The following is a 19,230-nucleotide window of genomic DNA, read 5'->3' on the forward strand; positions in this document are numbered from 1 at the left end:
CGAAATAAGAGAGGACACAAACAGATGGAGAAACATTCCATGTTCATGGTTAGGAAGAATTAATATCGTGAAAATGGCCATACTGCCCAAAGTAATTTACAGATTCAATGCAATCCCCATCAAGCTACCAATGACCTTCTTCACAGAACTGGAACAAACCACCTTAAACTTCATATGGAACCAAAAGAGAGCCCGCATAGCCAAGTCAATTCTAAGCAAAAAGAACAAAGCAGGAGGCATCACACTACCGGACTTCAAACTCTACTACAAGGCTACGGTAATCAAAACAGCATGGTACTGGTACCAAAACAGAGATATAGACCAATGGAACAGAACAGAGGCGTCGGAGGCGACACAACATATCTACAAGGCTTGTATTTTCATGTTTAAAGTCTTTAATCAGTAAGAATATATATCCTCAAATGTGTTAATATATCATAGTTTAACACTCTGGAGTCCATCAATGCATTGACTTAAGTTACCAATTAGTTTTTGTATAGAATTCAGAATAAAGGTCTTTCATCATCTCTGATTCACTGAAGAAAAGTTGTAAGATGGCAAGATTAAAAATAGAATTCTTTATGATTTCTCATAAAGAGGGAGAGGAAGCATGAGAGGAAAAATTTGCTTTTAAATTTCTGGCTAAGAAAATGTGAAAGGCCAGTACTCATATCTCACAATTACAAACAGTAATTTCAGGGCTGGACATGGTGGTGCATGCCTGTAATCCCAGCACTTTGGGAGGCTGAGGCGGGCAGATCACTTGAGTTCAGGAGTTTGAGACCAGCCTGGGCAACATGGTAAAACCCCCATCTCTACAAAAAATACCAAAAAACAAAACAAAACAAAACAAAAAAACACCTAGCTGGGCATGGTGGTGCATGCCTGCAGTCCCAACTACTTAGGAGGCTGAGGCAGGAGGATCACTTGAACCTGGGAGATTAAGGCTGCAATGAGCCGAGATTATGCCACCACACTCCAGCCTGTGTGACAGAGCAAGACCCTCTAAAAAAATGAAAAGAAACAGTAAGTTCAGATATAGGAGATAGTATTAACTAACCAAAATCCTATCTACCATTTGTTGAATTCTTCACCACAAATTCCATTATAGCCTATAAGATCCAGGTATGTCCTATTAAAAAAATCAACCCAAGTAAATCCAGTTTGAAAACAGCTATCTTTTGAATCATGTTCATGCTTTCATTTACTCATTCATTCATTTATTCAATAAGCATTTATTGGAAAGCTATGGTGTGCCAGGCATTGAAGAATATAAGTAAGAGTTCATAAAAGTTCTCTGAACTCAAAGATCTTCGCAGTCTATCAGGAAATAAAGATGACATAACCAGTAATTATTTATAATATGGAGTGATATGCATAAGATTTAACCATCTATTTGATCTATTTGCATAATATGTAGAATCTAAACACTTACAAAAGTAAATGGAATTGAACATTTTCTTTTTTTTTTTTTTTTACCTTGTTCAAATTTTGTTTTCTCAAACATTGATTTGCTTGGTTCCTGTACTGGTTCATCTAAACAAGCAACTTCTGAAAGTGAAACAAAATGTCAGTAATAATTTTGCTGAATTAGGGGACTGCCCTGGTCAAATCAGAATGATGATCACCCTACCTATGGGAAGTATAAATAGCTCTTTCTTGACATTTTAGGCTAGATGGTTTAAAAAATAAAATAATAAAATAAAAATAGCTTTTCCTAGTTCCCCTTATTCCCCCAAAATCATATTCTAAAAAGTATGATCATCAAAAAGCATAAGAGAACAGATTATGTTTGTGATCTGAGGTAGACTGATGAAAGCCACACAAAATTATATTATTTTAGACTTTCTGGTCTGTGCAGTGTCAGAGCCATGATTTCCATGATGATATTTTGATATGCAGAAGAGGGAGAAAGATTCTCTCCTGAACGCATTTCTTGTAATAGGGTTAAGAGAGTTTTGCGTTTTTCTAACTTGCCAGGTCTTTGGGTTTCTGTCAGGTACCACAAAACCAGCTACAGAAGAATTCTAATCAAGGAGGTTCAAACAAAACTCCAACAGCAGCCTACAGAATGCCAGGCCTAGACCAAGGTAGCAAGAAGCTGGTTGGCACACTGCTACCTCCATGGTTCTTAAATTAACATTAAAATTTTCTTTTTTTTTGAGACAGAGTTTTGCTCTTGTTGCCCAGGCTGGAGTGCAATGGCATGGTAGTATTAAAATTTTCTGTGGCGATTTCTCAAGGATCTAGAAATGGAAATACCATTTGACCCAGCAATCCCATTACTGGGTAAATACCCAAAGGATTATAAATTGATCTATTATAAAGACACATGCACATGTACATTCATTGTGGCACTGTTTACAATAGCAAAGACTTGGAACCAACTCAAATGCCCATCAAAGATAGACTGGATAAAGAAAATGTGGCACATATACACTATGCAGTCATAAAAAAGGATGAGTTCATGTCCTTTGCAGGAACGTGGATGAATCTGGAAACCATGATTCTCAGCAAACTGACACAAGAACAGAAAACCAAACACCACATGTTCTCACTCTAAGTGGGTGTTGAACAATGAGAATACATGGACACAGGGAGGGGAACATCACACACTGGGGTCTATTCTGGGGTGGGGGGCTAGGGGAGGAATAGCAGGGAGTAGGGAGATTGGGGAGGGATAACATTAGGAGAAATACCTAATGTAGGTGATGGGGGGATGGAGGCAGCAAACTACCATGGCATGTGTATATCTATGTAACAATCCTGTAAGATCTGCACATGTACCCCAGAATTTAAAGTACAATAAAAAAAAATCTGAAATATCTAATGGAAAGAAAAATCAGGATTTCTGAAAATAAATTAATAACAAGAAACTTTATATTACAGGCAGCAGAAGTAGCAGTTCAGAACCCATTTCTGATTTCATGCTTACTTAACGGGGAGATTGTGTGTCCTCTGAGGAAGGAGATGCCTGTCTAGGGTTGGAAATGCCTGTTTAGAACTAGAAAATCTGACGAGCAGATGACCTTCATGATAGAAGGAAAAACCTACTGCTCTGTTTTGACTCTTAGGTTAGAAACTAGAAGAAGAAAGCATATGCTTGGTTTTCCTTCGTGTGTGTGTGTGTGTGTGTGTGTGTCTGTGTGTGTGTGTGAGAGAGAGAGAGAGAGAGAGATGGGGCAGGAGGAGAGAGAGAGAGAGGATAGAGTACTTTAGCAATTCCAGTTCCACCCTCAGGAATCGAAGTAAAGGGATGAATACCAAGGACTGTCAAATTATTATCTGCAGAAGAAATCAAATACTATTAGTCATCCAAAGTCTATAGTCAGGTTGGCTGTGTAAGAATCACTTTTAAAATTCAGGTTACTGGGCCTTACCCTATGATTTGATTAGGTAGATTAGGTAGGTAGTCAAGTTAGGAACCAAAGGCCATGAACTACTACAAGAACTCCTTTCAATTTCTTAAGCCCTTTAACTTCCCCACAGTTATTAATGTTACCTGTTTTAATGTTACCAGTTATTAATGTTGTTTGTTTCCCAAAAATGATGAAAAACACTTTTAAGGCTATATTCAGAAAACTGTGGAGAATGCACCCTATTAATAAAGCCAGTTTTTGCGAAAGAGAAGGATCTTGAGAATTTAGGGTGCAAAAATTAGGAAAGGAATGCAGTTTGAATTATTGGGGCTTGTGATAGGAAAGGAACAATCCCGGGGAGGCTCTGGGTAGGGACTTGGTGATAGAAATCCTGTTTGGTTCTTGACCTTGGTTATCAGTGTCATCATTTTCTGTTTTGTACCTCTTCTCTTTTGTATTGTCCCCAAATGGTAAAAGATAGGGACACTAGGAAGAAAAGAGGAGATGCTGCAGCAAAGGAGGATAATATAACTGTAGCTATGGCTATTGTTCAGAAATGTGTGCTACCTTTTCCCAGATCATTTCCAAATCTGCTGCTCATTAGTGAAGACTACATGCTCTTTAATTTTCTCAGGCTAAAGGCTATTCCATTTGATAATGTGTATTAGTTTATTCTAATAAGCAAAGATTTATTTTAACGCCTGTTTTTAGAAAACATGTAAAACCAAATCACATCTTCAGACAGAATAAAATTATCCTTTTTTAGTTTTTATATGTCACTTAAAAATCTATCCAAAGTGAGTACAGCATAGATTCAGACAGAGGAATTCTGAAGGGTAAGGTCATTTCTTAAATTATCTAGAATTAACTAAGGTTAAAAATGGAGTGCTATAAAACAAACAGAAAATAACAAGTGTTGCAGCGATGTAGAAAAACTGGTAGAAATGTAAAATGATTCAGCTGCTGTGGAAAATAGTTTTGCTGTGCTTTAAAAAGTTAAACACAGAATTACTATATAATACAGATTGACTATCCCTAGTCCACAATGCTTGGGAACAGAAGTATTTTGGATTTTGGATTTTTTCAAATTTTAGAATATTTGCATATACATGAGATATCTTGGGGATTGGACAAAAGTCTAAACATGAAATTCATTTATGTTTTCATATATACCTATAAACAAATCCTGAAGGTAATTTGATCCACTATTTTTAATAATTTTGTACATGAAACAAAGTTTGAAGGCAGTCTGGTGTTTTCCAGAAATTGGGAGAAGTAGAGAATGGGGAACAACTGCTGAGTGGGTACAGGGTTTCTTTTTGGGGTGATAAAAGTGTTTTAGAATTATATAGACGTAGGTGGTTGCATGACACTGTGAATTTATTAAATGCCACTGAATTGCTCACCTCGAAATAGTTAATTATAATGATCGTTAATTTCACATCAATCGAAAAAAAGACAAAAAAAAGAGCTTTTCCAATAAGTTTTGCTGTTTTTATCCCACAACTAAGAAATGAGTGTTGGTCTGTACGTACCTGGAAGACAAGGTTGATATTGCTGAGGTACTGAGTTTGGTTCTGGAAGTAGGGATACATCCTCAGAAACATACTTTACAAGCTCCTTCCCAAGATACGTTACCTGCACATAATTAAGCACAAAATTTACAAATCATATATTCTGTAGGAAGTGAATACACCTATCTCCAGAACATTGTAATTTTTAGAAGGTTTTGATTGTTCTATGTTGTGGATTAGCAAGCTTCAGTCCATGGCCAAATCTAACCTGCAACCTTCTTTTCTGTAAGTAATGCTTTATTGGAATACAGTGATGCTCATTCATTTCCTTAACATTTATGGCTTCTTTCATGCTATAACACAATTGACACAGACCACACGTCCATGAAGCCCAAAATATTTACTATGTGGCCTTTTACAGAAAAAAATTGTTGACCCTTGTTATGTGATATTAATTCACTTACCTACCATATTTAACAACTATTAATCCAGCATCTGCTACTTTATAACTTGAAAATTTTAATGTGACATTAATAAAATTAAGCCATAAAAGTAATGGTACTTTTCAAGAAATCAGATATTTAACTGATTAAATTAATACTATTTCAGGTCTAGACATCCATTTTTTTGGTTTATTTGTGAATTTAGATATATCATTATCAGTGCAAAAGGTCAGAGCTTAAAAATACCTATACACAAATGGGCAGGGCTGAAGCAGAACTGGTAAATTCTGCCAGAAATGTTCTGGGCCCAAAGGTCTTTGGGTTCTTTACTCTTACCTCTTGCGCAATCTATTAATATACCTCCAGAGGTTAGTTCACTGTGGGCAAAGCAGCAAGATTCAACTTGAACATCCCTTCCTCCAGGATGCCTCCCTATAAGCTCTAAGTTCAAGTAATGATCCCCCTCTACCTTTCCAAAACTTCTTTGCTCATATTTCTGTCATGGTACTTATCTCATTTAAATGAAATTATGTTTTAATACGTCTGTTTCTATTAAACCATATGCTACTTGAGGAAAGGGTCTATATCATACTCATTTGTATACTCTCAGCCCTTCACAGAGTGCCTGATAATACTAGATAAAAGACTCTGAAGTCCTGACTCTTTTTTTCTCTTTTTTTATTTGAGAGACTCTCACTCTGTCACCCAGGCTGGAGTGCACTGACATGATCTTTGCTCACTACAACCTCTGCCTCCCGAGTTCAAGCAATATTTGTGCCTCAGCCTCCCATGTCTCAGCCTCTTGTGTCTTAACCTTTCTAGTAGCTGGAATTACAGGTATGCGCCACTACTCCTGGCTAATTTTTGTATTTTTGGTAGATACAGGGTTTTGCCATGTTGGCCAGGCTGGTCTTGAGCTCCTGACCTCAAGTCATCTACCTGCCTCGGCCTCCCAAAGTGCTGGGATTACAGGCATAAGCCACCACACTTGGCTGTGAAGTCCCAACTTTGAGCAAGATTCTCAAATTCTCTAAGCCTTAATTTGTGTGTTTGTAAAATGAGTGCCTCCAGCTTATTAAATTGTTGTATTAAAAGAGATAATGCATGAAAAGCATCTGGCATACTGTCTAGCACATTCAGAGTACTCAATAATTGTTAAATTGAACAGAGTGAGAAAGGTCTAGGGGATCTTAAAAGGTACAGATACGCTTTGGATTCAATCGTATCACCAAAGAAAGCCTGGCAATGAAAATGGAACAGACCTGGCCTACCCAATGTGTCAATCCCTTCTCACTTGCTGTAGAAAGAAGTAGAGGAGAGGCCCCTGAATGCCATTTGTCGGTTCTCCAAACAACCAGTTATTGGAAAAAATAGATTTTGTATGTGTTATGCCCTGACAATGTCCAGCACATCTCATATACCCATCAAAGTACAAGCTCAGTATGTTCTCACCTATATCTCAGAATTTAAAAATATTTTTATTAGTTAGTGCTGTGCAATATGACATGACTTATACATTCCACTGGGAGTAATTCAGACAAAGAACACAGTTTTAAGAAAATCCACTGAGTTAAAAATCCATTTTCCACTAGGTAGGAGTGATTTATTGAACAGGTTAATGAACAGATCTCAGAATGAACAGACACGAGATTACTTCTAGAAACTGCATTTCATATTAGTGTCTGTGAAAAACCTCCAGTTGGCTAAAGCGTAAGAGCAGTCATTACATTTGCATAATGACTCAATCTCTGAATCCTGAACTAAATCTTTCTGGATTCAAATCTAGCTCATATGCCTACACTGACAGAGGCATGGTAGGAAGAGCTGGAGGCTAAGTTCTTAGGCTTTTGGACAACATAGCCTCCAGTGATCTTAGTAACTTCACCACCCAAAACCCATTTTGATGAAGGGGAGCTGATGGGATGCCAGATGAGAACAGGTATGAGAGATGGAGCTTAGTGGAAGGCATGTTCTGTGAGGATATCTGTAGGTTGTTGTGCTCTTGCTTTGCTTAAAGGTAGAACTGGCGGGGAGGTGCTTTGTCCTAAGGCCACTGATACTTTCCCTCAAGCTCTTACAGCAAAAGCTCTATTATTTTTTAGAAATTAATCTATGCTGATTCTCCAATATTATATACTTAGGGAAAAAGTAGGGAGTGTGGAATATATGTGTGTGTGTGTATGTGTATGTGTGTGTTTGTGTATACACACACACATATATGTTTGAGGAAAACAGCCAGCCAGTATTCTGGAAATGTAGTTACTGAGCCAAGTGAAATTCTTAATCAACTTTATTTTGGTGAAGTCTTTGGAAGAAATAAAGTGCAGTATTGTCATTATTAATTGCCATAATAAATGTTTCTCTACATCTTATGTACTAATATGCATCAAAAAAGAAACATAACCTGCCTTTGCATATATATCCCTCTGGGACTCCATTTTATTTGACAGTATAAGCCCATTTTTCATACGTCTTCAGAAAAACCATTTGTTGATATTGACTAATAGAAATTTGTTCGTGGATGACAAGGCATGCTGGCTCACACCTGTAATCCCAGCACTTTGAGAGGCCAAGGCAGGCAGATCACCTGAGTTCAAGAGTTTTAGACCAGCCTGGCCAACATGGTGAAACTCCATCTCTACTAAAAATACAAAAATTATAGACTGGCAAATTTGGATAAAGAGTCAAGACCCATTGGTGTGCTATATTCAGGAGACCCATCTCACGTGCAAAGACACACATAGGCTCAAAATAAAGGGATGGAGGAATATTTACCAAGCAAATGGAAAGAAAAAAAAAAAGAAAGGCAGGAGTTGCAATTCTAGTCCCTGATAAAACAGACTTTAAACCAACAAAGATCAGAAGAGACAAAGAAGGGCATTACATAATGGTAAAGAGATCAATGCAACAACAAGAAGAGCTAATGATCCTAAATATATATGCATCCAATACAGGAGCATCCAGATTCATAAAGCAAGTTCTTAGAGAACTACAAAGAGACTTAGACTCCAACACAATAATAGTGGGAGACTTTAATACACCACTGTCAATATTAGACATCAATGAGACAGAAAATTAACAAGGATATTCAAGATTTGAACTCAGCTCTGGACCAAGCAAACCTAATAGACATCTACAGAATTCTCCACCACAAATCAACAGAATATACATTCTTCTCAGCACCACATAGCACTTATTCCAAAACTGACCACATAATTAGAAGTAAAACATTCCTCAGCACATGCAAAAGAATGGAAATCATAACAGTCTCTCAGACCACAGTGCAATCAAATTAGAACTCAGAATTAAGAAATTCACTCAAAACTGCACAACTACATGGAAACTGAACAACCTGCTCCCAAATGACTACTGGGTAAATAACAACATATTTGTTGCAGAAATAAGTAAGTTCTTTGAAACCAATTAGAACAAAGATACAATGTACCAGAATCTCTGGGACACAGCTAAAGCAGTGTTTAGAGGGAAACTGACAGCATTAAATGCCCACAGGAAAAAGCAGGAAAGATCTACAGTTGACACCCTAACATCACAATTAAAAGAACTAGAGAAGTAAGAGCACACAAATTCAAAAGCTAGCAGAAGACAAGAAATAACAGATCAGAGCAGAACTGGAGGAGATAGAGATCTGAAAAACTTGTCAAAAAAAAAAAAAAATCAATGAATCCAGGAGCTGTTTTTTTTTTTTTTAAAAAAAACAAAATAGACCGCTAGCCAGACTAATAAAGAAAAAGAGAAAGAAGAATCAAATACAAATAGACATAATAAAAAATGATAAAGGGGGTATCACCACTGATTCCACAGAAATACAAACTACCATCAGAAAAGACTATAAACACCTCTATGCAAATAAACTAGAAAATCTAGAAGAAATGGATAAATTCCTGGACACATAACACCCTTCCAAGACTAAGCCAGGAAGAAGTCAAATCCCTGAATAGACCAAAAACAAGTTCTGAAATTGAGGCAGTAATTAATAGTCTACCAACCAAAAGAAAAGCCCAGGACCAGACGGATTCATAGCCAAATTCTACCAGAGGTACAGAGGAGCTGGTATCATTCCTTCTGAAACGATTCCAAACAATAGACAAGGAGGGAATCCTCCCTAACTCATTTTATGAGGCCAGCATCATCCAGATACCAAAACCTGGCAGAGACACAACAAAAAAAGGCCAATATCCCTGATGTACCCTGATGTAAAAATCCTCAGCAAAATACTGGCAAACTGAATCCAGCAGCACATCAAAAAACTTATCCACCACGATCAAGTTGGCTTCATCCCTGGGATGCAAGGCTGGTTCTGTAAGGCCGGCTGCCTTACCGGGAGCTAAATGGACACACTTATCTCTCCCCGTGCTGGATAATGAAGTCATCATTCCAGACACCTACTCCTATCAGGCTTCTCTATGCAGGCTCCACACACCCACTCCTGCATTCCTCACTCGACCCCTTCAAAATTTAAAAAGCCCATCAAAGATTTGTCCAACAGCAGCTTAACATTGACCTCCCCAGCTGGTCAACCCACCAGTAGCCCCGCCTGGCTACCAATGACAGCTCGCCCCATTGGCACCTTAACTTCCCCTGACCAATAAAACTGTCTGCTCTTTGTTTCCCTAATAATCAATCAACACTTCCCCTGACCAATAAAACTGTCTGCTCTTTGTTTCCCTAATAATCAATCAACACTTCCCCTGACCAATAAAACTGTCTGCTCTTTGTTTCCCTAATAATCAATCAACCCCCCTCACCAATAAAACTGTTTGTTCTTTGTTTCCCTAATGACCAATCAATTACCTCCACTCCCTATAAAACCCCACGCCCTAAGAAGCCCAGCAAGACTTCTCTGGCCCCTTCCCAGACCACAGAACCTCTTCCGGGAGCTGAATAAATTGGATTCTCATTTTCTCACACTGGCCTCAGTTTCCTCATTTTGACTCGGCAATATACCTTACAGGTTCAATATATACAAATCAATAAACATAATCCATCACGTAAAATAGAACCAATGACAAAAACCACATGATAATCTCAATAGGTTCAGAAAAGGCCTTTGATAAAATTAAGCACCGCTTCATGCTAAAAACTCTAAATAAACTAGGTATTGATGGAACGAACGTATCTCAAAATAATAAGAGCTATTTATGACAAACCCATAGCCAGTATCATACTGAATGGGCAAAAGCTGAAAGCATTCCCTTTGAAAACTAGCACAAGAAAAGAATGCCCTCTCTTACCACTCCTATTCAACATAGTATTGGAAGTTCTGGCCAAGGCAATCAAGCAAGAGAAAGAAAGAAAGGGTATTCAAATAGGAAGAAAGGACGTTAAACTGTCTGTTTGCAAATGACATGACTGTATATTTAGAAAATCCCATTGTGTCAGCCCAAAATCTCCTGATAAGCAACTTCAGAAAAGTCTCAGGATACAAAATCAATGTGCAAAAATCACAAGCATTCCTACACACCAATAATAGAGGGCTAAATCATGAGTGAACTCCCATTCACAACTGCTACAAAGAGAATAAAATACATAGGTATATAACTTACAAGGGATGCAAAGTACCTCTTTAAGGATAACTACAAACCACTGCTCAAGGAAATAAGAGAGGACACAAACAAATGGAAAAACATTCCATGATCATGGTTAGGAAGAATCAATAACATCAAAATGGCCATACTGCCTAAATTAATTTATAGATTCAATGCTATCCCTATCAAGCATCATTGCCTTTCTTCACAGAATTAGAAAAAAATGACTTTAAATTTTATATGGAACCAAAAAGGGCCCATATAGCGAAGACAATCCTAAGCAAAAAGAAAAAAACTGGAAGCACCATGCTACCTGACTTCAAACTATACTACAAGGCTACAGTAACCAAAACAGCATGATACTGGTATAAAAACAGATATACAGACCAATGGAACAGAACAGAGGCCTCAGAAATAACTCCACATATCTATAACCATCTGATCTTTGAGAAACCTGACAAAAACAAGCAATGAGGAAGGGTTCTCTATCTAATAAATGGTGCTGGGAAAACTGGCTAGCCATATGCAGAAAACTGAAACTGGACCTCTTCCTTACACCTTATATAAACATTAACTCAAGATAGATTAAAGATTTAAATGTTAAGACCTAAAACCATAAAAACCTAGGCAATACCATTCAAGACATAGGCATAGGCAAGGACTTCATGACTAAAACACCAAAAGCAATGGCAACAAAAGCCAAAATTGACAAATGGGATCTAATTAAACTAAAGAACTGTACAGCAAAAGAAACTATCATCACAGTGAACAAGCAACCTACAAAATGGGAGAAAATTTTTGCAATCTATCCATCTGACAAAGGGCTAATATCCAGAATCTACAAAGAACTTAAACGAATTTACAAGAAAAAAACCAAACAACCCCATCAAAAAGTGGGCAGAGGATATAAACAGACACTTCTCAAAAGAAGACATTTATGTGGCCAATAAGCATGAAAAAAGTTCATCGTCACTGGTCATTAGATACCACAATGAGATACCATCTCACTCCAGTTAGAATGGCTATCATTAAAACTCAGGAGACAACAGATGCTGGAGAGGATGTGGAGAAATAGGGACACTTTTACAGTGTTCGTGGGATTGTAAATTAGTTCAACCATTGTGGAAGACAGTGTGGCTATTCCTCAAGAATCTAGAACCAGAAATACCATTTAACCCAGAAATCCCATTACTGGGCATATACTCAAAGCATTATAAATCAATCTACTATAAAGACACATGCATATGTATGTTTATTGCAGCACTGTTCACAATAGCAATGACTTGGAATGAACCCAAATGCTGAGAGATAAGACTGGATAAAGAAAATGTGGCACATATAAACCATGGAATACTATGCAGCCATAAAAAGGATGCGTTCATATCCTTTGCAAGGACATGGATAAAGCTACAAACCATCATTCTCAGCAAACTAACACAGGAACAGAAAACCAGACACTGCATGTTCTCACTCATAAGCGGAAGATGAACAATGAGAACACATGGACACAAGGAGGGGAATATCACACACTGGGGCCTGTCAGGAGCTGGGGAGCTAGGGCAGGGATGGCATTAGGAGAAATACCTAAGGTAGATGATGGGTTGATGGGCACAGCAAACCACCATGGCATATGTATACCTATGTAACAAACCTGCATGCTCTGCACATGTATCCCAGAATTTAAAGTATAATTAAAAAATAATAATAAAATTTAAAAAAAATTAGCTGGGCATGGTTGTGCATACCTATAGTCCCAGCTACTTGGGAGGCTGTGGCAGGAGAATCACTTGAACCTAGGAGGCAGAGGCTGCAGTGAGCCAAGACTGGGCCATTGCACTCCAGCCTGGGCAACAGGGCGAGACGCTGGCTCAAAAACAACAATAACAAATAGAAAGAAAAAAAAATCTGTTAATGGATGATCAAATGACTACTTTAATTCTATTACAAGGTTTAAAAAGTCAGTCTTAACAAAGTTTCACTGCTCCAAGAGGAGAAGGAGGAAAGAATAATTGCTTTCTATCTCAGGGTGGAAAAAGAGCAAAGAAACCAATAAAAAACTGTAGGTTTTCTTTTAAATTCATTGTAACACAAAATACATTGTGACTAAGAAAATAAAAATATTTCCCAAATAAAATATTTCTTTGTGAATTCAGAGTATAAGACAGAAAGTAGTTTCAAAGTGAAAAAACTGCCTTGGAAAAGCTGTTTCTATGGAACTGATGATGCAGGTGAAGCTCACCCTCACGGTACCAACCTCACCATTCCAGACTCTTGTTTTTTCACACTCCCAACACTCTGTGTAGCTAGAGGCAAGAAAAGGACCTTCACATTATTTATATTTTCAGGATTCAAAACTCCTGGATATTCGTTTTTTTAAAAGAGGTCCACATCTCTAACCGTTTCCTTCTTCTTTCTGTTCTAAAATGTAGCTGAGTAGAAGGTGGGTTCATAGGAGGTTTAGGACACATTGAGAGTGTAATTGACTGAATGAGGTTGTCTGTCTGTCCAGAGGAACCATTTCCAGCAGTTTCTACGCTCTCACCCCAATCTTTCCATATCTTGATATTCCTAATCATGATTGTGAGAGGAATTTTTCTTAAAAAGTATGTTGGGGGGAGGGGGTGAGTGTAACCACAGAAAAAAGTCAACACTAAATCCAAAGGAGTGGAAAGGGTGGAAATACAGTGAGGCGTCCGGATGGGAAGTATGTTTGCAGAAGAGATCTGTCTAGTGTTCCTTGAATCACTGCTGAAAATAGCAGCCTACGTTTCATCTGCAGTAATTCACTGCTGAGTATTTACAAAAATAAACCGTCATTGCCATTCTTATGATTCTTACGATTTTCATACTGTAATTGTATCACAAAAAGGCATTTTTCCTGTGGAAGTGGGCAATAGTTGCTGCACATGACTAAGGCTTTGCATACATTCATAAAGATGGCTAGATGATACTGTGTGATCTTTTGAGTTCAAGGCAACCTGTTTCTAATGAAAGGAATGTGTGCCTCTCTTGTGACATTATAGATACAGAAAATAATGTACAGGGAATCAGAAGGTCAGGTTCTAGTCCTGGTTCTTGCTGGCCTCGAGGTTAAATCAGGTCACTTAACCTCCGAAACCTTTGTTTTCACATCCATGAACAGAAATAATGGTTGATCTTTCTGTCTCATAAAGTTGTTGTGTAAAACTGATTTATAAACCATACAGTGCTATTCAAGCTCCATAATCTCTACGTTGAAAGGGTCTTTAGATACCACCTAGCTCTACTTATTTTATGTATAAGAAAGCTGAGGTTCAGAAAGGTTAAATGACTTGACCTAGATCAATCATTCTTACTGAGGCTGCACATTAGAACTGCCTGGAATGCCTTTTAAAATACTGCCACTTGGTCCCCACCTAGACTATTAGATCAGAAGCTATGGGCTTGGAGTCTACTGGCACTAGTAGTTTCTAAAGGCCCTCAAGTGATTCTAATGTTATTGAAAACCATTGCCCAGATAATATAACTTATAAAGAGCAGAACCAGGAACTAGCTTGGTCTTCTGCCTCCCACCTGCAAATCACTCTGCCACACCAGAATGTTGTCCAACAGCTGGGAGGCTGCAGAAGAGAAGTCAGTGATACCCTCTGTGAGTAAGCATCAGGATTTCCTTGGCAAAGTTGTGCATCAGCTGCTTGGGTTGGAGGTTTGAGTCATCTCTGCACCTACTGGCTCTGTCAGATGCAGGGCAACACCTAGTTTTCTAGCATTCCTTGCCTGACCACCAACCACTCCTGGTCCCATACCCCCACCACCACTCTCAGAACTAGTCAGTAGAAATGTTCACATTTGCCCACATAGCAAAAAGCTCCTTTCATCAACAAGTGACTGAATTCAGGAGTTACTCCAAGACAAGAAGAGGCAGAGGTTTCTGTGGTAAACTTTAAAAGAGCCTTTTAAATATTGCAAAGAAAATCACTAGGGTAATGTTTCTCAGCTTGGGATATTTACTAGAAGTACATCAGTGCCTGCAGTAATTTTTAAAACTCTGTTTTCATTTTTTGGACAATCTAAATAAAATAAGCCTGTTTAGATAATCTGTAAGAATATGTTATGTCTGAGAATTGACCTAATTTTAGTACCCACATTTGCATGTGGCTTCTCTATCACATAGGTGCTAAATGTACGATTCTAATTGACATGGCTATGCGAAAATACTAGCGGCAATGAGATATGTAAATGAGGTATTAGTACAGAGTAAGGCCAAATGATGTCACAGCCAGCTGTTCAAAGGCAGGAAAGAACAGTAGTTCCCATGGAGAAACAGAGTAGGCAAATGGAGTCATCAGCAGGCACACTGTAGCATAGGCAGAGTCATAGGCATGTTGAGCTCAAAAGAACCTAAGCTACAGCATTCAGTATGATACCTGTACTGTGAGCAAAGACCCAGTTTCAGCAGAGCAGTATAATCTATCATAAGTTTAAGAAACCTTGCAACAAAAAGGGATTTTCATGGGCAAGATGTTAATCACTAACAATCAGATATGAATTAAGAATCCATGGAAAAGATTGGGCAAAGGGGCTAAGAAGAACTGAAAGCATATGGCCTGATTACTCCAGGAGAGGGAAATAAAAACAAACTTTAGGAAAATAAGAAGTCAGACAGACTATACAGCAGGTAGAATCCAGAATGTGCTGACGTAAGTGAAGAAACTGAAACAGTGCTAGATGCACCTGCCAACAAAGTCTAGGAGACCAGAATGCAGAGTTGGGGTGCAGAATCTGGGACACAGAATGTAGACTTTGGGGAGCAACAGGGACTGGCAAAGAGGATGGGCAGACCTGGGTTAAACAGAAAAGAGGAGAGAAAGCTGTGCCTCCTATTACTGGTACACTGAGGTTTACTGTAATGGTTAGCAGAGGTTGAGCATATCTTCTAGTCTCTGAAACAGTTATGGCAGATGTCTGAAGATTCACACTTTTCTGAAGAATCATTTTAAGACTGTCTCTGAAGTGGTACCATGAACATCTGGAGGTGGATGAACACTAGACCTCAAGAACATGTCATTACTGGGCCTATAACTCAGAAGCCAGAACTGAGAGGGAGGCTACTAAGTCTAGGAGGTCTAAACGAAAGTAATTCATTTTGAAGAGCTAGCAATTCATGGATAAGGACATGTTCCAACATAAAAATACATGATAATTTCTGTGGGTCTTATGGCCTCTTGCCCATTTCTTTTGTATTTAGCAGATTTTTCTTTACTTCATTAGAATAATAACATATATTAACTAAGTTACCAATACACCAGTGGTTCCAAATTTTCCATATAGAGTTACAAAGACCTAAAATCCCTCAAGAGATGAAATGGGAAGATTAAAGGCACTAAAGTTCGGAGACTAGATAAGGAGTAAGAAAGGGAAGGTGCAGACAGCTATGCAACCATGCCCATGGGGAATTCTGGCAAACAGGACTTGTGGGAGAAAGTGATGTGTTCATTCTGTGATATGCATGTAGCATATACAGAATGAACATATGATGACAAAACTAGTTTGGAGATCTTTCAGATTTCCTTAAGATAAACTTAAGAATGACCTACCTTATTCCAGGCATAATTCCAGGTCACATAACTGTTGCCTCCCAGAAGATCCTTGAGCCAGGTGACTGGGTTTTTATAAATGTGACCACTTTCTACCTTAAGTTTACCATTCAATAAAATACTGGCTTTGTGGGTAGTCTCCTGAAGTGAAAAATAAAACAAAAATTTGGGTCAAAAATAGTTGAAATATGTGAACTTTTGCTTCTGTCCATGACAAAGTAACAAGGACTAGATACACCCTAACACCTGATAAATTTTTGCATATATTTTAATGTATCTAGAAATGATCATAAGGGCATGCAGCAAATGAAGAACCATCTAGTCAACAAAACCTACAAAAATCAGATTAAAAAGTTGAGAGTTGATGATATTTGAACCAAGACTGCTTTCTACCTCCCCACTCCCAGCCCTGTGAAATGGAGACTCCACTCCAGATTGCTGTAGTCAAGACTGTAGGGCTCCCTGTTATAGGGCTGTCTTCCTGGGAGGGGCATAATTTCAGCATTTCTCATCAATTGCCCTTGTTTGGCTTGTAAGGTGGTGGTTTCACATTGGGAGAGGCAAGCTGAAAAGACAGGAAGCTACTACCTCCCCTCTACTGAACGCTCAGCTCCTAAAGCAAGGGTGTCACTCGAAAAATCACCATTGTCCCCACCCTGAGCTCCAGGGCCGAGGTTCAGAAATTCTACCTGGGAAGAGAAGCAGGCCTTAAAACAGCTCCTAATCGCCTCCCTAAGGAACTAACTTCGTTTGCAACAAAGCATGAAGAAGTTCAAGCTCAAGGGCACTATCAGAACTAGAAGTTGTGGTAAAAGGCAATTGTGAGTAGACTGGTAGATTCATCTGAGACATAGGCTAAACTGTAGGCTGGCTAGTTCACAAGAGACAACTGGGAAAAGAGCTTGCAGGAGCTTTCCTAGGTTCATAATAAACTTCAAACACTGACCTCAAGAACTATCCCTTCAAAGGAGCTTACCTTTGCTTGGATTAGTCTGTAGAGCAATCTGTGCCCCTAGGACATTGTTGAAAACAATAAAACAGTCAATGGGCAGTAAGTGGAGCTTAAGAGCCATGGGTGGTCAGGGAGGTCAGGGAAAGAGGTGGCCAAGGCTTTAGTCCCTGAAGCTCAACGCTGGAAGTTTAGCACTGAAGTGGGGACTTCACTAAAACAATCTAGCCAGTAATTAAACAAACAAATAGCAATAAGAAGTCTAAGAGAAGGTAGGGTAGAGTTGCTACAATGCATTGTCTGAAATGTTCAGTTCTAATAAAAAATTATTAGACATACACAGAAACAGGAAAGTACGACACATACACTGGGGGAAAAACAGGCAAGAGAAACTGCCTATGAGAGTGACCAGGCACTGGATTTAACAAAGACTTCAAAATAATTATTATAAATATGGTCAAGAAACTAAAGAAAACCATAATTAAAGACATTAAGGAAGGAATGATGACAAGGTCATGTCGAATACAGAATATCAATAAAAAAGAAAAAAAAAATTTTTAAAGAACCAAATAGAAGTTATAAAATTGGAAAGTAAAATAACTGAAACAAAATAGTCACTTCCTCTCAACAGATTTAAACTGGCAAGAGAAATAATTAGTAAAGTTTAAGACACTGATACAGAGTATGCAAGACAAAGAAAAGAGAAAATGAAAATGCCTCAGAGAAATATGGAACACCATTAAGCATACCAATATATGCATAAGGAGAGGAAAAGCAAAATGCAGAAAAAATACTGAAGAAATAGATGCCTAAAAATTTCCCAAGCTGGCCCGGCACAGTGACTCACGCCTGTAATCCCAGCACTTTGGGAGGGAGAAGCAGGCAGATCACCTGAGGTTGGGAGTTTAAGACCAGCCTGGCCAACATGGTGAAATCTGTCTCTACTAAAAATACAAAAATTAGCCGGCGTGGTGGTGGATGCCTATAATCCCAGCTAATTGGAAGGCTGAGGCAGAAGAATCACTTGAACACTTGGGAGGTGGAGGTTGCAGTGAGCTGAGATCAAACCATTGCATTCCAGCCTGGGTAACAGAGCAAGACTCTGCTTCAACAACAATAACAATAACAACAACAACAACAACAACAACAACAACCACCACCACCACCACCACCACCACCTTCTTCCCAAACTTATTGAAAAGCATTAATCTACACATTCAGGAGGCTCAATGACTTTCTTTTTTTTTTTTTTTTTTTTTTTTTTTTTTTGAGACGGAGTTTCGCTCTTGATACCCAGGCTGGAGTGCAATGGCGCGATCTCGGCTCACCGCAACCTCCGCCTCCTGGGTTCAGGCAATTCTCCTGCCTCAGCCTCCTGAGTAGCTGGGATTACAGGCACGCGCCACCGTGCCCAGCTAATTTTTTGTATTAGTAGAGACGGGGTTTCACCATGTTGACCAGGATGGTCTCGATCTCTTGACCTCGTGATCCACCCGCCTCGGCCTCCCAAAGTGCTGGGATTACAGGCTTGAGCCACCGCGCCCGGCCGGCTCAATGACTTTCAAGTAGGATAAATGCAGAGATCCACAGATACATAGTAAAAATGCCAAAAGTCATAAGATGAGGAGAAAATATTAAAAGCAGCAGGAGAAAAATAACTCATAATTTACAAGGGAACCTCAAGAAGATTAACAGCTGTCTTATTATCAAACAAGGGAGGCCAGAGGCAGTGGGATGACATATTCCAGGTATAACAAAAAAAAACTATTAACTAAGAATCCTGTATCTAGGAAAACTATCTTTTAAAAATGAAGGCAAAATAAAGACATTCTGAGAGACTGAG

The 19,230-nt window shown here is 38.6% G+C and overlaps 1 protein-coding gene across 4 annotated transcripts in view; it reads right to left on the minus strand.

Moving 5' to 3' along the window:
• Positions 1 to 19,230, minus strand: part of ANKRD31 (ankyrin repeat domain 31) — a 139,163-nt gene that overhangs the window by 18,089 nt on the left and 101,844 nt on the right. For all 4 annotated transcript variants that reach the window (XM_064376056.1, XM_012462151.2, XM_021673218.2 and 1 more), the window contains 3 exons: positions 16,439 to 16,579; positions 4,895 to 4,997; positions 1,480 to 1,551 (listed from right to left, as the gene is read on the minus strand). In XM_064376056.1, coding sequence (XP_064232126.1) covers positions 1,480 to 1,551; positions 4,895 to 4,997; positions 16,439 to 16,579 — 316 coding nt within the window. The remainder of the gene's footprint in view (positions 1 to 1,479; positions 1,552 to 4,894; positions 4,998 to 16,438; positions 16,580 to 19,230) is intronic.

The sequence above is a fragment of the Aotus nancymaae genome, unplaced genomic scaffold, assembly GCF_030222135.1.
Source record: "Aotus nancymaae isolate 86718 unplaced genomic scaffold, 86718_ANA_hifiasm-v0.15.2.pri h1tg000014l, whole genome shotgun sequence".
In the NCBI taxonomy this organism is placed as follows: Eukaryota; Metazoa; Chordata; class Mammalia; order Primates; family Aotidae; genus Aotus; species Aotus nancymaae.